Here is a 20931-nt window from a genome sequence, read left to right as displayed (position 1 = left end):
TTATTACCTGTTTTGTACAAAATAAAAATTCTAAGAGTTACATAACATTCTGGTAGTCAAATGATTAGAATTGGGCAGATTTGAACCCAGCTCTGTATGTTGATAGAGCTTGAATTTTTTTTTTAATTTTTAATGTTTTCAGTGTTTATTCATTTTTGAGAGACAGAGAGAGAGAGCACAAGCCACGAGCAGAGGAAGGGCAGAGAGAGAGGGAGACACAGAACCTGAAGCAGGCTCCAGGCTCTGAGCTGTCAGCACAGAGCCCAACGTGGGGCTCGAACCCACAAACCATGAGATCATGACCTGAGCCGAAGCCACCCAAGCGCCCCAACGGAGCTTGAACTCTTAATCACTCTGCTCTGGGACCCCTTTTCACTAATCAACATCATCATCATCTTATTCATAGCTTAAAACCGAAAACATCATTAACAAGCTTGACCAACATAAATAAGCATGTGTCTCCAAACAAACAAAAATACCTAACAGTGAAATTCTGAAATCCACATTGAAGCAAGAGGAAAAACCCATTCACGTTTCTATAAAAAATGGTAACATTTTCTGTAACATCTCCTGGAAAGCGCAAGCCCCAAACTGGGACTTGGGTCTCCTAGCAAAGAGCAAGGGCAACGCAGAGGCTGCAGGGAGGCGCCCCAGCAAGCACCCTGGCAGTCGCTGTCCTGGCGGGAAGCGCCGTGGAGGCCTCCGCAGCAAGAGCCGAAGCAAACACACTTGGAAGAAAGCAAAACCCAACACAGATGGTCTTGGGCCATACGAGCAGTGGTACCAGAGCCCCGATAGCGGCGGTGCAGCCTCGGCGACATTATGCACGGAGCCAAAGGAGCAAAAACCCTAAGGGACAGAGAGAAGGAAGAGGAAATTCCCTGGCATCTTCACAAAGGCAAGGGTCTAACGTTGGTAGTAATCATGCCACCAAATTCAAGGACTGAACTTCAGATATCTATTTGGAATATGCTAAAGAGACACAATGATCTGAATCTGTGACTGATCATCCGCTGGATGTGTTTTAATAGGATCATACATACTAAAGTGCATTATACACAGCAACATGGCAACTGAAAATAATTACTTATACTATTGCTATTGATGATATAATAGTGATCACAAATATTATTAGTAAATAAATGGGTGATTTTAAAAACTCCATACCAAAGAGGTTTTTGTTATTTTGCCATTATTAATTCAATATGTAATTTAAATGGCCCTATTTTCTATCTTTTTGTTTCTGTGGATAGTCACCATATAGTAAGGTTCTTACCTTGCCAGGATGACCAGCTGGTTGTTATCTAATAAATCTGAGCTCAAGGATGTTAATCATTCTGTTTATGATTCCATTATTTCATTTGCCCGGGCCCTTCGCTTTCCCATAAGGATTCTTCCTGTCTTCAGAATTCTTAACGTGATCATTTTAATTGTTCCCCATTACTTCCTATTTTAAATTTTGTTAGGGGCGCCTGGGTGGCGCAGTCGGTTAAGCGTCCGACTTCAGCCAGGTCACGATCTCGCGGTCCGTGAGTTCGAGCCCCGCGTCGGGCTCTGGGTTGATGGCTCAGAGCCTGGAGCCTGTTTCCCATTCTGTGTCTCCCTCTCTCTCTGCCCCTCCCCCGTTCATGCTCTGTCTCTCTCTGTCCCAAAAAATAAATAAACGTTGAAAAAAAAATTTAAATTTTGTTAGATGGCATTTAATAAGGCTTCAGTTTTGATTATAGAATGGACGCTTTTTAAAAATTTTACTTTGCTCTGTTTCTTCACTTAAAATTACAGCAGTAGGGTTCTGTTTCCCATCAAAAGGTATCCTACATAGCTTATTTCCCTTGGTTCAAAGATTCCACCGGAGAGCCACCAATTAATTTCAGATTGTCCCACACATATAAGGTAGGTCTTACTCCTCTACCAATTCTGAAAGAACACATCTTCCAATTGTGTGAATTCCAATCCTGAAAGAACACATCTTCCATTGATGAAGAAAAAAAATCTCTAACTAGGGTTGCCCGGACAATAGAGATGGGATTTAAGGAATGCACAATTATGGCCACGGCTGTCTGGTTCTCGTTCATACTAGAACAACTCATGGTACTTTTTTTCTTGCACTGGAAAGGAATATTAAAAAAAAGAAAAAAAAAAGCTGAGAGCCAGGGTTAGATAACTTGTGATTTTAATCAGAATTTTCAACTATAAAAAATAAGAACTTGAAAATTGGGGTTTGAAACAAAAACAGTTATGACATAATATTGCAAAATATTCTTATCGCTTAGTAAAGGCAAACTATAAATTATAAACCTTTTCCCACACATTTGATCTTGTATCAAGTCAAAGCCCAATTATTTCTGAGGAGTGGGTCTTCTTTCAAAGTAAGAGATTGCACTCTCAAAGCTTTAAAAACACCCCCCTCCCTGACACGTACACATAAACTGTCAAAGAAACATTTGCAGAGAGTCAGAGACATTTCTGTAAATCCTATGAGAAGATTGTGCATCCTAGTGCCTTCTTGACACGTATTCTGCTTGCTTTGGGATTCAAAAACGAGAGATGTGAAAAGCAAGGAGAGGCAAAGCAGCAATAATAGCAGCAGCCCCCACAGGAGCAGCAGCCGCAGTGACACCTCTGTCCCTGTTGGTCTCCACTGTCTGGCAGCTGCTAAGTGGACACCTTTTTGGTGGCTGTCCATGCATGCAGACAGAAGCCTTTTTTTTTTTTTAAAGCTTATTTATTTATTTTGAGAGAGGGGGCGAGGGAGAGAGAGAGAAAGAGCAGGGGAGGGGCAGAGAGAGAGGGAGAATCCCAAGCAGGCTCCAAGCCATCAGCGTAGAGCCCAATATGGGCTCAAATTCACCAATCGTGAGATCATGACCTGAGCCAAAACCAGGAGTCAGATGCTTAACCGACTCGCCACCCGGGTGCCCCTGAGAAGCCATTTAAAAAAGTCAGGCTTTACAGGTTGTCACGTTTTTCCTAAACTTCTCTCATTCGAGTACACGAGGACACGTTGCTTCTGAGTCTCTGCATTCAAGATGGACTGGCTCAAATAAGGCAGGATTTTAAGAGATGAATGTAAAATTCTTTTTTCATGAAACAAACTGCATGGATAAAAGATGAAAGAGACCTGGCTGAACAATATTTCCTGTCAGACATAGCAAGGAGTTTTAGTTGATCATGAATTTATTATGAGCTAAGAGGTATATCACTGCCTAGAAAGCTAAGACATCGTTAATGCCCAGAAAGCGCCCATACGAGGTAACAATTTTGCTGTATGCTGCATTGGCCAGACCATGCCCGACCTAGAATGTACAGATTAGCTTTGCACCACATCCTTCAAGTTCATCAAAAAAGGTTATGGGTGATGGGGCACCTGGGTGGCTCAGTCGGTTGAGCATCCGACTTCGGCTCAGGTCGTGATCTCGCGGTTTGTGAGTTCGAGCCCTGCATCGAGCTCTGTGCTGATGGCTCAGAGCCTGGAGCCTGCTTCAGATCCTGTGCCTCCCTTTCTCTCTGCCCCTCCCCCGCTCATGCTTTGTCTCTCTCTCTCAAAAATAAGAATAAAAAACAAAAGAGGTTATGAGTGAGATGGCAAAAAGTCTGGAAACTATGTTATAGGAGGAACAGTTGAGGGAATTTGATTTATTTAGCCCCAAAAAGGAAAGCTTTGGAAAGCAGAAGAGGAGGAGATACTGGTTGCTCATCTTCGATGCCTGAAGAGTACCTTGTGGAAAAGCTATCATAGTTGCTCTGGAGGTTCCCAAGGGAAAACCTAGGAACAGTTAGGGTCATAGTAGACAATTTCCAGCTCAAGGTTAAGAAGCTTTTTGTAATTACTATTTTCCTTAAAGTATGCTGGGCTGCTTACTCAATGGGGTGGTCACCTTGTTATATCTGGAAGATCCCAGTAAAGGCTGAACGCTTTCACTTATAGGAGGGGAAGATGGATGTAAGATGGGACTCTGAGAGTTTCTATTCAAAGTGTGGAAAGGATGGTTCATGGAGAGTTTGGAAGCCATCCTGGCCCACGCTGCACCCTCTCGTGGTGGAGTCTTAGACTGTGTCACCCTAATGGTGACCCTGTTTTTTCCATCGCTGCGAAGCAGACTGTGGTCTTGTTATCTAATTTAAATTACCATCTACCAAAATCACATTGCTATGGTTGTTGAAAACGGCCCTAGGAGGTTGTGTTCCTCCATCTGAACTGACGATTCTTGCTCAAAGGTGGTGAGGGATGAGGCTCCCAGGCATCTGACCAGCCTGAGCCTTGTTCTTCTTGGGGATGGAGACTGAATAGCATGGTTAAGATCCTGCCTTTGGAGCTACACTAAGTTCAAATCCTAGCTCCACACATTACTATCTGTATGAAAATGTTTAACTTCTGGTGCCCCTTCATCTGTAAACTAGAGATGACACTAGTTTGAGTGTGTCTCGTGGGTTGTTGTGAGAATTAAATGAGCAAAGGGGTATTACCTACTGTGAACAGAGCCCACTGCTACTTTCATATTTAGTTTTTAACCCGTATGCCTCAGGCTGACACCTGCATTGAAATGTTTACTCGAGCTAGCCTCAAAAATGATTTCAGTACGTGGAAACGCCACTTAGATTCAACCCTAAGGTGTCATCCCACCACGCTGTAATCAGTTCTTGAAAAACAAATCGGGTTTAGAAGACCACCTAAATATTCAAGTTCCAAAGGACAGGATCTATTGAGGCAGTGGTTCTCAGAGTGTGGTCCTTACATTGGCCGCATCAGCCCCAGCTGGTGCCTTGGTCCTCTCAGGCTGCTATAACAGAGGTAGCAAGGACTGCGTGGCTTAAACAACAAACACGTATTTTTTACAGTTCTGGAGGCTGGGAAGTCCAAGAGCAAGTCCCTGGCAGATTTGGTGTCTGGTGAGAGCCCGCTTCTTAGCTCAAAGATGGCTGTCTTCTCATTGTGTCCTCACAAGGCAGCAGGAAGGTGATGGGACTCTCTAGGGTCCTTTCTATAAGGGCACCAATTTTATTCAGGAGGATGCCTACTTCATGACCTGATTACCTCTCAAAGGCCCTGGCTCCTAGTGCCATCTCCTATTTTCTGTACCCCTCTTAGTCTTTCATGGCGTGCTTCCTTGTTTTGGTAAAACACATTCTCTAGCGGTTGCTTGAGCAAGACTGTATGATAGGTAAATATTTTGACATTTGAAATGACTTTCCCACTTGACTAATAATTTTAGGTGGAAACCATACTCTTTTAGAATTTCAAATGCATTCCTTCATTGTCTTTGAGCTTCAAGCGTTGCTGTTGAGAAATCTGATGATATTCTGATTCTTGATCTTTTGTGACTTTTTTTTTTTTTTTTTTCCTCTGGAAGCTTTTAGGATCTATTCTTTGCCTTTTCATTCCGAAACCTCAAGTGCTTCAGTCCTGGAAGTTTTTCTTGAATTACTTAATTGATGATTTCTTATCTGCTGGACTGCGCTCCCAATTTTCTTATCTTTCTCCTGGAAGGACATTAGAGAATTTACCCACTCCAGAGAATGAAACCTCCAGACTTCAGTCGAGATGGGAGAGAGATAGTTGCCTAGAGACATAAGCCTGGAGAAATGATCTGCTTGTTAAGCAGCTTTCACCATGTTCCCCCTTATTTTCAGACAGCCTCTCCCCATTCCCCCTTTGCTCTAATTCTCGAGGCACCTCTTGCAGTTCTGGAACATTTTAAGGATTCTGTGGTTTAAACTGGGTTGTTTCTCAGCTTTCCATACTTTTGGGGTTTGGGGTACTTAACCTCTCATGCTTTCCAGCTTCCAAAATGAGGTTGCTGTCATCTCCTTGTCCTTGTGGGCTTAAGTTTTTACTGGAGTTTAAGCATGAGAGGAAGCAAAATTAGATGCTTGTATTCAGAACAAATATCTGTATCTTATCTTAAAAATCTCTTAGCCATTCACTGGGGGGACATGATCAAAAAAGATGTTAACTGCCAGCTGACCCATGAGCTGGACCCAGGTGATTGGAGGCTCCTCACCCTCGCCCCTGTCCTTGGAATACAGGTTCCGCTTGCCTTTCCTGCTCCCAGAGGCTGCTCCAAGGACATAACCTTGAGGTGGTGATGTGGTGGTAAAAACATCTGCAAGGTATTATGTGCCTGAGCCCAGTTAGGGCCTCTTGATAAGCTTTTTAAGACGTGGAGGGCAGCCACAGGGATCCATTCGTCTTGTTGCTGTGCAAGACGAGCCTCATATGTAAGTTCTCTTTGCTATTCTTAAAACTGCCACCTACCAACCTGGAGTGGCTGCCTCGGTCTTTGGTCTCTCCCTGCCCTCTGTGCATGGGGGCAGGTTTCAGAGCACCCCAGGAGAGCTCCTGAGACGTGAACCTACAGTTGGTGGCAGCCCTCACTGTTTTCCATGTCCCAGCTCATGAGGCACTGACAACCCCCTCTGGCAATGTGGAAGCTGATGCCACCTGTCTCAGGTACAAGCTTTAGCTAAAGACCCTGCAGTAGATACAGCAGACTGGGTGCACAGGAAGAATGGCCATCACGAGGCCCAGGTGGGATGGTGTATTGCCAAAGATGCCAAAATTGCCCTTGAAGTACAGTGACATTGCTAATGAAGTGACAGGCTATCCCGTGTGTTCTAAACAACACCCAAGGCAACTGCTGAAAGAATCTGGGGCCATTCACTGGAGTTCCCAACCAGTGAGGGACTGGCCAGTTGATCGAATTGGTCCCCTCCAAGTGAGGGTTCTAAATATGCCCTGGTTTCTGTGGACGCAGCATCTGGCCTGACCCAAGTCATCCCCTGCAGCAATGCAAAACAGGCTGCCACCATAAGGAGATTAGAGGGAGTGAGTGCCATTTTTGGACACCTTCATCAGATAGCAACTGGGGTCGGGCGTGGTGGTCACATTTCAAAGGTCATGCTGTATAAGACTGGGCAAAAAAAAAAAAATGACATTAAATGGAGGTTTCATCTCCTCTATAATCCACCAGCGGCAGGGTTGGTAGAAAGAAAACATATTAAGACAGCATGTTAAATTGTTAACAGATAAAACCAGGTGGAATAATACATTTGGATACTCAGTGAGCAGGGCCAGTTGCCTTATATGCCAGACTGGGGACCCCTGGCAAGGCCCCCAACACGAAAAAGGTGTGGAAATGACGGGAAACAGCCGTTGCCCCAGCTCTCCACCGTGGATCAATATGCTATCTGCTGAGAATGCCGAGCCCCGTCACCCCTGGGAAAGGAATGATTTACTGGAATCTGCAACAGGGCATACCGCCAGGGCTGGTGAGTTCCTTCAAATTCCTGGGTGGGGAGAAACTGCCCAGTCTCCACCGGGGTCCCCTTGTCTTGCCGCAAGCCGGACCTGTTGAAATGTACTGTGTCTGAAACAACGTACGGCCTGAGAGAGAAGAGAAGATGGGGGTCCCTCTTCTGGCAAATCCTGTCCTCAGTCTATCTCCTCACACCTCACAGCGCTGCCCCCCAGGGCCAACATGTGTAGTGTGCACAACTGAGTCAGGTTCCTAAAGCTGCCAGCCTCCCTCTCCTCAAGGCCAGGTAGACACTGTCTTTCACTGGTTTGATTATTTGGCTACTGTCTTTGCTCCCTCCATAGGCCTGGAGGATATTATAGCATACACAGAAGCCCTTACTAAAAAATTCAGTCAGCACTCCCTGAACGATAGCCAAAAAACCACAACCAAAACCAAAAAAAAAACCTGTCCTTACTGAACACTGAAATGACTCTAGTGAGAAAAACTGTCTTCTTTTTAAAAAAAATTTTTTTAGTGTTTATTACTTATTTTTGAGAGAGAGACAGAGTGAGAGCAGGGGAGGGGCAGGGAGAGAGAGGGAGGCACAGAATCTGAAGCAGGCTCCAGGCTCTGAGCTGTCAGCACAGAGCCCGACGCGGGACTCAAACTCACGAACCGTGAGATCATAACCCGAGCCGAAGTTGGACGCTTAACTGACTGAGTCACCCCAAGCAAAACTATCTTCTGAAATAGGATGTCCTTGGACGTTATTACTACCTCACAAGGAGGTGCCTGTGCCATTATCAAACCAAAATGTTCTGAGCTCATACCTTACGAGTATGCTAATGTAGATCTTTACCGAATCACATGAGGACACAGGTGAAAATGCCCTGAGTGATCCAACCCCAGGCTAGAAGATTGAATAAATCAATGGCTTGGATCCTAGGGCTCTTAATAGAAAGAGGTGTCACTAATTTGGGGAATTATTGTCTTAATCTGTGTTTTCTCTAACAGGTGCCTGTATTGTTGCTGTGGCATCCTCCTCCGATGCAGCAGATAGCCATCAAAAGAGCCACCTCCACGTTAATGAAACCCCTTGCTGACCATTCAGGCATGTGAGATTGTAAGAGCCTGTTACTGAGGGTGGCGCATTGGGGAATGTCATCAAAAAGACACGCCCGCCCGTTGACCTGTGAGCACTCTGAGGCTCCTCACCCTCGCCCCTGTCCTTGGAATACAGGTTCCGCTTGACTTTCCTGCTCCCAGAGGCTGCTCCAAGGACATAACCTTGAGGTGGTGATGTGGTGGTAAAAACATCTGCAAGGTATTATGTGCCTGAGCCCAGTTAGGGCCTCTTGATAAGCTTTTTAAGACGTGGAGGGCAGCCACAGGGATCCATTCGTCTTGCTGCTGTCCAAGACGAGCCTCATATGTAAGTTCCCTTTGCTGTTTTGTTAAAACTGCCACCTAGCAACCTGGAGTGGCTGCCTCGGTCTTTGGTCTCTCCCCGCCCTCTGTGCATGGGGGCCGGTTTCAGAGCACGCCAGGAGAGCTCCCTAACCTGCACCATTCCAACCATGTTGCTCAGTCATCTCTTTCAAAGCCCCCTGCTTCTCATTTGGGGGACTGCTTCCACGTTTATACTGCACGAGGAGTACAAAGGCCACGACACAAAGACAGGCGTAGAGTGCTGAGGGGGTGTCTGTGAGTTTGAGGGAGTGATGATATTTACTTGATCGAGTCAGCAGGTCTGCTGGGGGCATGAGGCACTGGCTTGCCAGGGGAGATGTTCACCACGGCCTTTCTCCTTCACCCGACCTTCATGTCCCCAGTGGCCCAGACTGCTCAGCCCCTCCCACGCCATCACCTCTGCCCTGAGGCAGGGTCCGCCTTGCTGAGAGGCTGGACCTGAGCCACCAGTTGGAGGAACGTACTCCTGCCGGGCAGTGACTGCCGTCATGGCCCTGCCGCTGCTCTGTCGCCTGTGCCTCCAAGCCCGCCGGCCACGTGGCATTCCTGGGCTCGCTCTGCTGCCGCTGCTGGTGCTGCCACTCTGGGCAGGGGCCCGCTGCCCTTGCCAGGATCCAGCGTTGTGCCAACCCATCCGCCACCACCCTGACTTCGAGGTCAGTGCCTCTCCCCTGCCCCTCCAGGTCGGGTCCTCGTGGCCCTGTAAGAAAAGCAAAACTGAGCCCTAAGAAGAGGTGGTGTGGGTGTAGTCACCCACCTTGACCACTCCCTGAGGGCCTGCCTTCAGCCGATGATGAGGAAACTCAGAGAGGTTGAGTAGCCTCCCAGGTCTCACAGTTAGTGCCTGCCCAAAAGAGGCAGGCAGGCATTCAAACCCAGGTCTGACCTCAAATGCAAATTTGTTTCATTGCCCTGCTGTGCCCCTCGGGTGGCACTCTGGGCACACTAGCAAGGAAGTAGGATGATGAGGTATTTCCCAAGCAGCACGTTCCATCGTTTTGCAAGAAAATGAATATTTAGTTTGAAAGAATCTCAGCCCTACAACAGTACATTGGAAGGCAGGATGTTCTGCTTACCTTTGCTTTTCCCTATCTACCAGCCCTTTCTGTTAGGTACCTCAAAACAACCCAAGAAGGGCGGTAAAAATCGGTCTTTAATTTTTCCTTTCGCCCACCTAACAATGTCTAAGGCTTTTGGGAACCGTAATCAAACACCCTTTGGCAGGCAGGATGAAAAACCACGTGACACCTAGAGTTTGATGACTCCTGGTTGAACTCCTGTTGAACGAGGAAAGACTTAGTCCTGTGAAAATCGGAAGGAAACCACCTTTGGAATGGAGTCAGAAGGCCAAGCAGGGGGAGCTCTCACACTCGACCACTCCTTGTCAACGAGGAGAGCTGGGGCACCTCGCCTGTGGATACCACTCTACTACCCTAGCAGGGGGAAGAAAGGCTTTCTTCCCCCCTGGCAACAGCCCAGCCAATGAGACGTCGTTACAACTTAGCCAATGAAAGGCCACTATACTTCAGACTCCTAGTTTACTCCGATTGAGTGTTTTTAACAGCCTTCCTAACTTCTTCTTTTCCTCCATAAAAGAGTACTTTTTTCTCCTTTGTTCTGTGGATCTGCCTATGGTTTTGCTGTAGCCTGTTTGTCCTGGTTTGCAATTCTCTGCTATTCCCGAAAAAACTTTTTTTTTTTTTTTTTTGCTGGTAAAATAGCTGGCAGTTTTATTTTCAAGGTTAATATTACTTAGTGAGCAGAAGTGGGATCTAGAGAAGACCCGCAACAGCTCTGAAGGTGGTGAGCAAATGGGTGCTGGTACCCAGAGAGCCTGGGTTCACTGCTTTCTCGCCCACCCTGGGGTTTGAGGGTAAGTTTTATCCTGGATTTCGAGCTCCGTGCTTTGTGTTTGAATTCTCCAGACATTATTTGGGATTTGTTTTAAGGCCTTGGGTTTTGTTTGTTTGTCTCTTTTTTTTTTTTTTTTTTTTTTCCTTTGTATGAGAATACTCATTTGGCCTTTGCTGGGACTCCTGTTTGGAACCGGACTGTTTCTATTGGAACTGTGCTGGCCTTTGGTTTGATTCCTTTTGGAACCAGGCTGTATCTATTAAAACTGCTGTTTAGAAATTTTTCTCTTTGCTCTAGAGAAAAACCTCCATGAAATGGGATTCCAGTCATCAGAATGCTTTGAGGGTGCCCCCCCCCCACCAGACTCTGGCTGGTTTTGTTTTAAAACAATGGTCCCTCCCTGCACGCATTTATAACTAAATGGACTGACATAACCAAAATTTAGAACATCAATGGCTGTTATGGGGAATTTCTATCTCCCCAAACTTGTTTTACTCAAAATTAAATTAGAAAGCTGAGGCTCTAAAACAAAGCAAAAAACTGAATGGAATGCTTATATTAAATTGTACCCTGAGGCTCCCAGATGTTTTCAGGATTCTAAGTTTGCCTCTTTTCAAGATACTATTTCTAATCTAACTGAGGCAAACCAACAATTGAAAGGAATCAAAATGGCTTCTGAGGCCCCTTTCCCCTCCCTCTTTGCAGACAGGAATCTCTCTCCCCTCCTTCCTCTCCTGAGCCTGTTAAAACCTTCCTCTTTAAAGTTAAGTCTTTTGAGGATCTAAATAAAACCCAAGTTTCTTATTTTCCCTGGACTAAGACCGAATTGTGTGTGAGTCATGAAGTTTCCTAAAGTGAGTGACGACCCCCATAAATTTGCTGAAGAATTTAGCATCGTTTTTCAGACTTAACTTCATTTCTCAGATTTATATTAATTAGTTCACCTGCTTGGTGGTGAGGACCAGGCCAAAGATTGGATGAAACTCGCCCCGAGGTAACATCCTGAAGGTGATTTAGAGAAACCCCTAACTTTTGGCAACAGGGTAGAACACTCACTGGAAATCTCTACCGAGCAATTAGGGTAGCTTTTGTTAAACCTGCTAATTGAAACAAGATTCAGGCTTCCACACAGAAGCCTGATGAACCTGTTCATGACTATTTACAATCAACTCCAAATTGTATTTGAAGAATTTTTTCCTCTTTCTTTAGATGTTGAGTCTACCTGGGTAGCATTTAGTTCTGTTTATTAGTGGGCTTACCTGGGATCTTTCTCTTTTAGTTAAAAGGATCAGGATGAAACAGGAAACTCACCATTAGAGATTTAGTTAATTTGGCAAATCTGCTCGCTCACATCGAGCGAATTAGATGAATCACCTAAAAGACAGACTGCTAAAATTCTCAATTTTCAACTCCAGCAAATGAAGCCCCCTAAACAAAATGAAAACAAAACAAAACAAAACAAAAAAACAAAACAAACAAAAAAAACACCAACCCTTAGTTTCTGTTGTTACTGCAGAGAGCCAGGACATTGGGGAAAAAAGATTTTTATGAATTTAAGTGTTGCAGGTACCTTCAGCCTTCTAGTTGGTCTTTCCAATGTCCTCTTAATTCCCAGTGACAGATCTCCAAGGAATTATAAGGGCTCTTCTCAATCCTCCCTCTTAATTGGCTTCAGAGAAACCACTGCCCAGACTGGGAATGAAAATCTCTCTGTTCTTATTGACTCCAGAGCTACGCTCTCAGGGTTTAACCCTATTGCTACAAAGCAGTGCCTTAGAGCACTAAAACAGTTAAAATAGTGGGTATCTCTAAAAAACCTCAACAGGATCCTATTTCTGAACCTTTTCCCTTTTGTCTAGGCCCTTGGAGACATACCCTTTTTCTCCTTAGTTATTCCACCCCTATGCATTTATTCGGCTGAGATTTCTTAGATAAGTATCATGCCAAAATATTTCCCAAAAGGGGGAAATAATTCTTGAATTTGACAATAGTAATAAAAGCCAGTCAGGGAAATTAAATTAGCTTCTATTGGCTGAGCTACCCTCCTTTTTATGGGCAAAAGCCTCAATTGACATCGGCAAGATGCACAGTGAACCTCCCATCAAGATTCAAATAGATCTCTTAAACCCTCTCGTATAATTAACACCCTATAAATAAGCCTCTCAAGGAGACATCAAGCCCATTATAGGATATTACAAGGCTTGGGGCTTCCTTATCCTGCTCTTGGCCTGTAATACCCCTCTTTACCTATGAGAAAACCCAACGTCTGAGGATGGAGGTTTGTCTAGGACCTGCCAGCAATAAATAACCTTGTTATTCCTTGGCACCCTGTGGCTTCTAACACCCACATGCCACTAACATCAATTCCCACTGATAGCAAATTCTTAAGTGAGTAATTGATCTATGCGGCATGTTTTTAGTACTCCAGCTGGTAAGGATAGCCAATATCTTTTGGCTTTTACTTGGAAAGAAGGGAAAAATATACCTGAACAGTGATGCCCCAGCGTTTCTTGAACAGTCCTTTTTACTTTTCATGAAACTTAAAAGCTGATTTGGATGTGATAAAGTTTTATGCAGGCTCTATCCTGTTAGAATATGTAGACAATTTGCTTTTCTGCTCCTCTTTTCAAACTTCTTCACAGGAAGAATATACCTGTTCAAACTTTTTTAATTTTTAATGTTTATTATTTATTTTTGAGAGAGACAAAGTCACAGTGCAAGTGGGTTAGGGACAGAGAGAGAGGGAGACACAGAATTCAAAGCAGGCTTCAGGCTCCAAGCTGTCAGCACAGAGCACGACGCAGGACTCGAACCCACGAGCTGTGAGATCATGACCTGAGCCAAAGTCGGACGCTCAACCGACTGACCCACGCAGGCGCCCCTTTTTAAATTTTTTTTTTATTATTTTTAATGTTTGTTTATTTTTGAGAGCGAGAGAAACAGAGAATGAGTGGGGGAGGGGCAGAGAGAGAGGGAGACACAGAATCCAAAGCAGGCTCCAGGCTCTGAGCGGTCAGCACAGAACCAGATGTGGGGCTCAAACTCACAGACCGTGAGATCATGAGCTGAGCTGAAGTTGGTGGCTTAACCGACTGAGCCACCCAGAAGCCCCTCAAACTTTTGGACTTCAAAGGACTTAAAGTCTACAAAGAAAAACTGCAGTTTGCTCAAACTCAGGTTTGATCATTGAGGCACCTGATCTGAGAATAAGGACTACATTTGAATCCAGGCGAAACCCCTCATGACTGCTTGGTGCTGACAGATTACCTTTGAATCCCTGTGGCAATTTATATGAAACTGCTGTGAGTGCAGGTTTTTCATGGTTTACTGACTGATGGTTCTTACCTAAAGGATAAACATGATGAGTATGATACTGAATATCCTAGTGCAACTCCTTTTGAAGTCCTTGAAACAGCACCTTTATATTTTGTATACTTCAGCCCAGCATGCTGACCCCTATGGCTTTACTTGAATTTATACTGTAGCCAAGGGTAAAACCACAAGCATTTATACTGTTAGTTGGTATGACTTTGGAATATTATGGAAACAATGGGATGTCCTTACTTCCAATGGAAATAGAATTTAAAATGGCTCCTATGTCCAAAATGTATTAGATGCCATATTTTTGTCGACCCACCTGACTCTTAAGGTTCCTGGGCATTCCAGACTCACTCCCTGTAGGCCAAAGTAATCCACCTCACTGATATTTCTGCCAAAATTGCTACTCTCAAGGAAATCAATAGCCAAACCTCTGCCACAGCTCAACAGGCTGTTCTCCCAAATGATAATTTTGGAAAAATTGGTAAGAGATGCCTAATAGCTGGCCCTAGAGAGGGAAAAACAATATTGGCTCCATAATAATAATTGTTGGCTGCATAAAAATAGAACCCTGGTTTGAACCAAATAACAATCTGGCCTTACCAGAAATTCTGAAATTTCCCGTATTTCCCGCTGTACATGCATTGAACCATGCTGACAGAGGATGGCATTTATGAACCAATTTTGGTAAAGAAAAGTTAATGAGGCTGTCCAAAGTGCCTACTATCCAGAGAAACCTATTCCTACAAATGGATTTTATACAACCTCCCCTCTCATGGCTAAATGTGTTTTAGTAATGGTTTGTATGTTTTCTCACTGGACCGAAGCTTTCTCTTATAGACAGGCTAATGCTTCTGTTTGAAAGATTATACCTGGGGAACCCCTCTCAAACTTCATAGTGATCAGGGAACCTGTTTTACTGTTTTACTATTTTACAGATGTGTTTATAATTCTGTGTGGTTTGGCTGGTTTTACAACACTTCCATTGTGCATACCATCTTCAAACAGCACTATTTAGACCCACCTCTCAAAATTTATAGAGATCCTCCAAATACCTTGGCCTAAAGCACTGCTGTTGGTCCCTCTAAATCTCGGATCCACCCACACTGGAACTCTGAGGGTCTCACCCTTTGTAATAGCACAGAATACCCAGTGCACTTAGCCCCTGCCTTCTCTGACCCACAGTTAATAAAAGGAAATCCACTTCAGGATTGTAAGAGCCTAATTGCTTCTGTTAAAGATAACCATACTTTGTTGTTTTTTAAAAAAAAATTAATTCCAGTATGATTAGCATATAGTGTTTATTAATTTCAGTTGTACAATACAGTGAGTCAACGGTCCTATACATTACTCAGTGCTCATCATAAGTATACTCTTAATCCCCTTCACCTATTTAACCCGTCCTCCAATCCCCCTCCCCTCAGGTAACCATCAGTTTGTTCTCTATATTTAACAAGGTTTTTCTGTTTTCTCCTTTTTTCCTTTGTTTCTTAAATTCCACATATGAGTAAAATCATATGGTATTTGTCTTTCTCTGATTTATTTCACTGAGCATTATACCCTTTTTTAAATTCATAGGGAATGGGCTCCTTTGGAGCTCAATGGAGCTCAAGCTCCTTTCCATTGGTTCTCACAAAGTATGCTTCTCTGGGTGGGGCAGGCTGGTGCCTTTCATCAGTTGAACCCAAGTACCTTTCTCTTTGGCTTCCTTCTTTTTCTGATCATTTTCCTTCACACACCGTAGGAAGCTATCTCAGCTCTTTGAGTTCTTAATATGCTCACTACATGCATGAATTCTCTTGGTAAGAATCTTGCCCTCGTTTACAAAAACGCCAATAACATGCTGGCTAACACTGTAGACTCTTCCAGTTTTGCCATGGTAACGTTTGTGGGGTGTTCTTTTTTGAACAGTGCCCATTCCCTTGATGTCCACAATATCACCTTTCTTGTAGATTCCTATGTATGTGGCTGAGGGAACAACTCCATGTTTTCCAAAAGGTCTAAAGAACATATAGCATGTACCTCTCCTTTTTCCCTTTGTGTTGGTTATTTTGGTGAATTACTGGAAGATGGTTGTTCTGGCTGAAAGGCAGCATTATACCCTTTAGATCCTTCCATGTTGTCACAAATGGCAATATATCATTCTTTCTGATGGCTGAGTAATATTCCACTGTGTGTGGTGTGTGTGTGTGTACACACATCTTTTTTTTTTTTAAGTTTATTTATTTTGAGAGAGAAAGAGAGAGTGCACACGAGCATGAACAGGGGAGGGGCAGAGAGAGAAGAAGAGAGGGAATCCCAAGCAGGGTCCATGCTGTCAGTGCAAGGCCCGACACTGGGCTCAGTCCCACAAACTCTGAGATCATGACCTGAGCTGAAACTGAGTCAGATGCTCAATTGACTGAGCCACCCAGGTGCCCCCCACACCACGTCTTCTTTATCTATTGATGGACACTTGGGCTTCTTCCGTAATTTGGCTATTGTAGATAATGCTGTAATAAATGTTAAGCATGCACATATCTTTGCAAATTGATGTTTTCATATTATTTGGGTAAATACCCAGTAGTGAAGTTATTGGATCTTATAGTAGCTCTATTTTTAATTTTTTTGAGGAACCTCCATACTGTTTTTTAACAGTGGCTGCATTTCCACTAAGAGTGCATGAAGCTTCCTTTTCCTCCCACCACCTCACCAACACTTGTTGTTTCTTAGCTATTCTGACAAATGTGAGGTGATATCTCTTTATGGTTTTGCTTTGTATTTCCCTGATGATGAGCGATGTTGAGCATCTTTTCATGTATATGTTGGCCATCCCAATGTTGTCTTTGAAGAAATGTCTGTTCATGTCTTCTGCCCATAAAAAATGGGCAATTAAAAAAATTGGATCATTTGGGATTTACGTTGAGTTGTGTAAGTTCTTTATGTATTTTGGATACTAACTCTTTATCAGATATGTCACCTGCAAATATCTTTTCCCATTCTGTAGGCTGCCTTTTAGTTTTGTTGATTATTTCCTTCCTTGTGCAGAAGCTTTTTATTTTGATGTAGTCCCAATAGTTTATTTTTGCTTTTTTTTCTTGGCTCAGGAGACATCTAGAAAAATGATGCTATGGCCAGTGTCAGAGAAATTACTGCCTGTATTCTCCTCTAGGATTTTTATGGTTTCAGGTCTCACTTGTAGGTCTTTAATACCTTTTGAGTTTATTTTTCTGTATGATTTGAGAAACTGGTCCAATTTCATTCTTTTGCATGTAGCTATCTAGTTTTCTCAACACCATTTGTTGATGAGACTCTCTTTTTCCCATTGCATATTCTTGCCTCCTTTGTCAAAGATTAATTGTCCGTATAATTGTGTGTTTATTTCTGGGCTATATATTCTCTTTCATGGATCTATGTGTCTATTTTTTGTGCCATACCATACTGTTCTGATTACTACGGCTTTGCAGTATATCTTGAAATCTGGGATTGTGATACCTCCAGTTTCGTTCTTCTTTTTCAAGATTGCTTTGGCTATTTGAGGTCTTTTGTGGTTCCAGAGAAATTTTATTATTCTCTTAGTTTTATGAAAAAATACTGTTGGTATTTTGATAGGGATTGCATTAAATCTGTACATTGCTTTGGGTAGTATGGACATTTTAACAATATTGGCCCTTCCAATCCACGATCATGGAATATCTTTCAATTTTTGTTGTCTTCAGTTTCTCTCATCAGTGTTTTATAGTTTTCAGAGTACAGGTCTTTCACCTCCTTGGATGTTTGTTCCTAAGTATTTTATTATTTTTGGTGCACTTGTAAATGGGATTGTTTTCTTAATTTCTCTTTTTGCTACTTTATTATTAGTGTTAGAAATGTAACACTAATGTTACATTTACATGTAACACTAATGTTACAGTGTTAGAGAAATGTAGTTTCTCTATGTTGATTTTATAGCCTATGATCTTACTGAATTCATTTATCAGTTATAGCAGGTTTTTTGGTGAAGTTTTTAGGGTTTTCTTATATTTAGTATCATGTTATCTACAAGTAGTGACAGTTTTACTTCTTTATTACCAATTTGGGTGCCTTATATTTCTCTTCCTTGTCTGATGGCTGTGGCTAGGACTTCCAGTACTATGTTGACTAAAAGTGGTGAGAATAGACACCCTGGTCTTGTTCCTGATCTTAGGGGGAAAGCTCTCAGTTTTTCACCATTGAATATGATGTTAGTTGTGAATTTTTCTTATATAGCCTTTATTATGTTGAGGTACTTTCCTTCTAAATCTACTTTGTTGACAGTTGAATGGATGTTGTACTTTGTCAAATGCATTTTCTGCATCTACTGAAATGATCATATGTTTTTATCCTTTCTCTTGCTGATGTGATGTATCACAATGATTGATTTGTGAATATTGAACCATACTTCCATTCCAGGAATAAATCCCACTTGATCGTGAGGAATGAATTTTTTTAATGTATTGTTGGATTCAGTTTGCTAATATTTTGTTGAGGATTTTTTGTGTCTGTTCATCAGACATATTGGCCTGTAGTTCATTCTCTCTCTCTCTCTCTCCCTCTCTTTTGGTAGTGTCTGTCTGGTTTTGGTATCCAGGTAATGTTGGCCTTATTGAATGAATTTGAAAGCTTTCCTTCCTCTTCTATTATTTGGAGTAGTTAGAGAAGACTAGATATTAACTGTTTTTTAAATGTTTGGTAGAATTTACCTGTGAAGCCATCTGGTCCTGGATTTTTGTTTGTTGGGCATTTTTTGATTACTGATTCATGTTCATTGTTAGTGATTAGACTGTTCAAATTTTCTATTATCTTCTTGATTCCATTTCAGGAAGTTATAGGTTTCTAGGAATTTAATCATTTCTTCTAGGCTTTCCTATTTGTTGGCATATAAGTTTTCATAATATTCTCATAATCCTTTGTATTTCTGTGATATTGGTTGTTATTTCTCCTCTTTCATTTCTGACTTGGTGTCCTTTTTTTCTTTTTCTTTCTTTCTTTCTTTCTTTCTTTCTTTCTTTCTTTCTTTCTTTCTTTCTTTTCCTTCCTTCCTTCCTTCCTTCCTTCCTTCCTTCCTTCCTTCCTTCCTTCCTTCCTTCCTTCCTTCCTTCCTTTGATAGTTCTGGTTAAAGTTTGTTAATTTTGTTGATCTTTTCAAAGAACTGGCTCTTAATTTCATTGATCTGTTCTATTGTTTTTTAGTTTCCATTTCACTTATTTCTAATCTTTATTATTTTCTTCCTTCTACTAGTTTTGGGTTTTGTTTGTTCTTCTTTTCCTAGCTCCTTTAGGTGTAAAGTTAGGTTGTTTGAGATTTTTCTTCTTTTTAAAAAAAATTAAAAAAAATTTTTTTAATGTTTATTTTTGAGAGAGAGAGTGCAAGCAGCGGAAGAGCAGAGAGAAAGGGAAACACAGGATCTGCAGCAGGCTCTAGATTCTGAGCTGTTAGTACAGAGCCTGATATGGAGCTCGAACCAGGAACTGTGAGATCATGACCTGAGCCGCAGTACGATGCTTAACCAACTGAGCCACCCAGACACCCTCCCCCCATTTTTTAAAAATGTTTATTTATTTTAGAGAGAATGAGAGAGAGAGAGAGAGAGAGAGAGACAGACAGACAGAGTGTGAGCAGGGGAGGGGCAGAGAGAGAGGGAGACACAGAATCTGAAGCAGGCTTCAGGCTCTGAGCTGTCAGCACGGAGCCGGATGCAGGGCTGGAACTCATGAACCATGAGATCATGACCTGAGTCAAAGTTAGATGCTTAACTGACTGAGCCACCCAGGCCCCCTCTTTCTGAGAATAGCTTTTGCTACATCCCAAAGATTTTGGATGGTTGTATTTTCATTTTCATTTGTGTCTATGAATTTTTAAATTTTTCTCTATAATTTCTTGGTTGGCCCTTTAATTGTTTAGTAGTATGTTGTTTGATTTCCATGTATTTGTGGTCTTTCCAGATGTTTTCTTGTGGCTGATTTCTAGTTTCATAGCATTCTATTCAGAAAAGATGCATGGTATGACTTCTATCTTTTTTAATTTATTGAGATTTGTTTTGTGGTCTTACCTGTGATCTATCCTAGATGATGTTCCATGTGCACTTGAAAAGGATGTGTATTCTGTTTGAGAGTGGAATTCTGAGTATATCTATTAGATCTATCTGGTCCAATGTGTCACTCAGAGCCACTGTTTCCTTGTTGATTCTGTTTAGATAATCTATCCATTGATGTAAGTAGGGTATTAAAGTCCCCGCCTATTGTTGCATTACTATTGATTACTTCCTTTATGTTATTTGCTGCTTTATGTATTTGGGTGCTCTCTTGTTGGGTGCATAAATGTTTATATTTGTTATATCTTCTTGTTGGATTGTCCCTTTTATTATTATATAGTGTCTTCTTTGTCTCTTGTTACAGTCTTTTTTTTTAAAGTCTTTTGTCTGATATAAGTATTGTTACGTCAGCTTTCTTTTCTCTTCCATTTTCATGATAAATGCTTTTCAATCCCTTCACTTTCAGTCTGCATGTCTTTAGGTCTAAAATGTGTCTCTGTCACCCTATATCTTTTGATTGGAGCCTTAAGTCCATTTACATTCAATGTAATTATTTATTAAAAATTTTTTTTTTCAACGTTTATTTATTTTTGGGACAGAGAGAGACAGAGCATGAACAGGGGAGGGGCAGAGAGAGAGGGAGACACAGAGTCGGAAACAGGCTCCAGGCTCCGAGCCATCAGCCCAGAGCCCGACGCGGGGCTCGAACTCACGGACCGCGAGATCGTGACCTGGCTGAAGTCGGACACTTAACCGACTGCACCACCCAGGCGCCCCCGTTCAATGTAATTATTGATAGGTATATCCTTAGTGCCATTTTGTTACTTGTTTTACCCTGTTCCTATGTAGTTTTTCTCTGTTCCTTTTTTCTTTTACTGTCTTCCCCCAGTTTTCTGGCTTTCTTTAATTATATACTTGGATTCCTTTCTCTTTATTTTTTGTATATTTCTGGTTTTTTATTTGGTTGATCTGGTTACCGTTAGGTTTATTTATAACATTCTTAGGCATATAGCAGTCTA

At 42.4% G+C, this 20931-nt stretch overlaps 1 protein-coding gene across 1 annotated transcript in view; it reads left to right on the top strand.

Annotated features, from left to right (window-relative positions):
* Positions 1-8531: 8531 nt before the first annotated feature.
* Positions 8532-20931, top strand: part of CTBS (chitobiase) — a 40259-nt gene continuing 27859 nt past the window's right edge. Inside the window, exon 1 of the mRNA XM_030324005.1 lies at positions 8532-9364. Within this exon, the coding sequence (XP_030179865.1) occupies positions 9197-9364 (168 nt within the window). The 5' untranslated portion in view covers positions 8532-9196. The remainder of the gene's footprint in view (positions 9365-20931) is intronic.

The sequence above is a fragment of the Lynx canadensis genome, chromosome C1 (genome assembly GCF_007474595.2).
Source record: "Lynx canadensis isolate LIC74 chromosome C1, mLynCan4.pri.v2, whole genome shotgun sequence".
NCBI classification, from domain to species: domain Eukaryota; kingdom Metazoa; phylum Chordata; class Mammalia; order Carnivora; family Felidae; genus Lynx; species Lynx canadensis.
The sequence above is the reverse complement of the archived record's forward strand: the minus strand, read 5'-3'. Positions and strand labels throughout refer to the sequence as shown.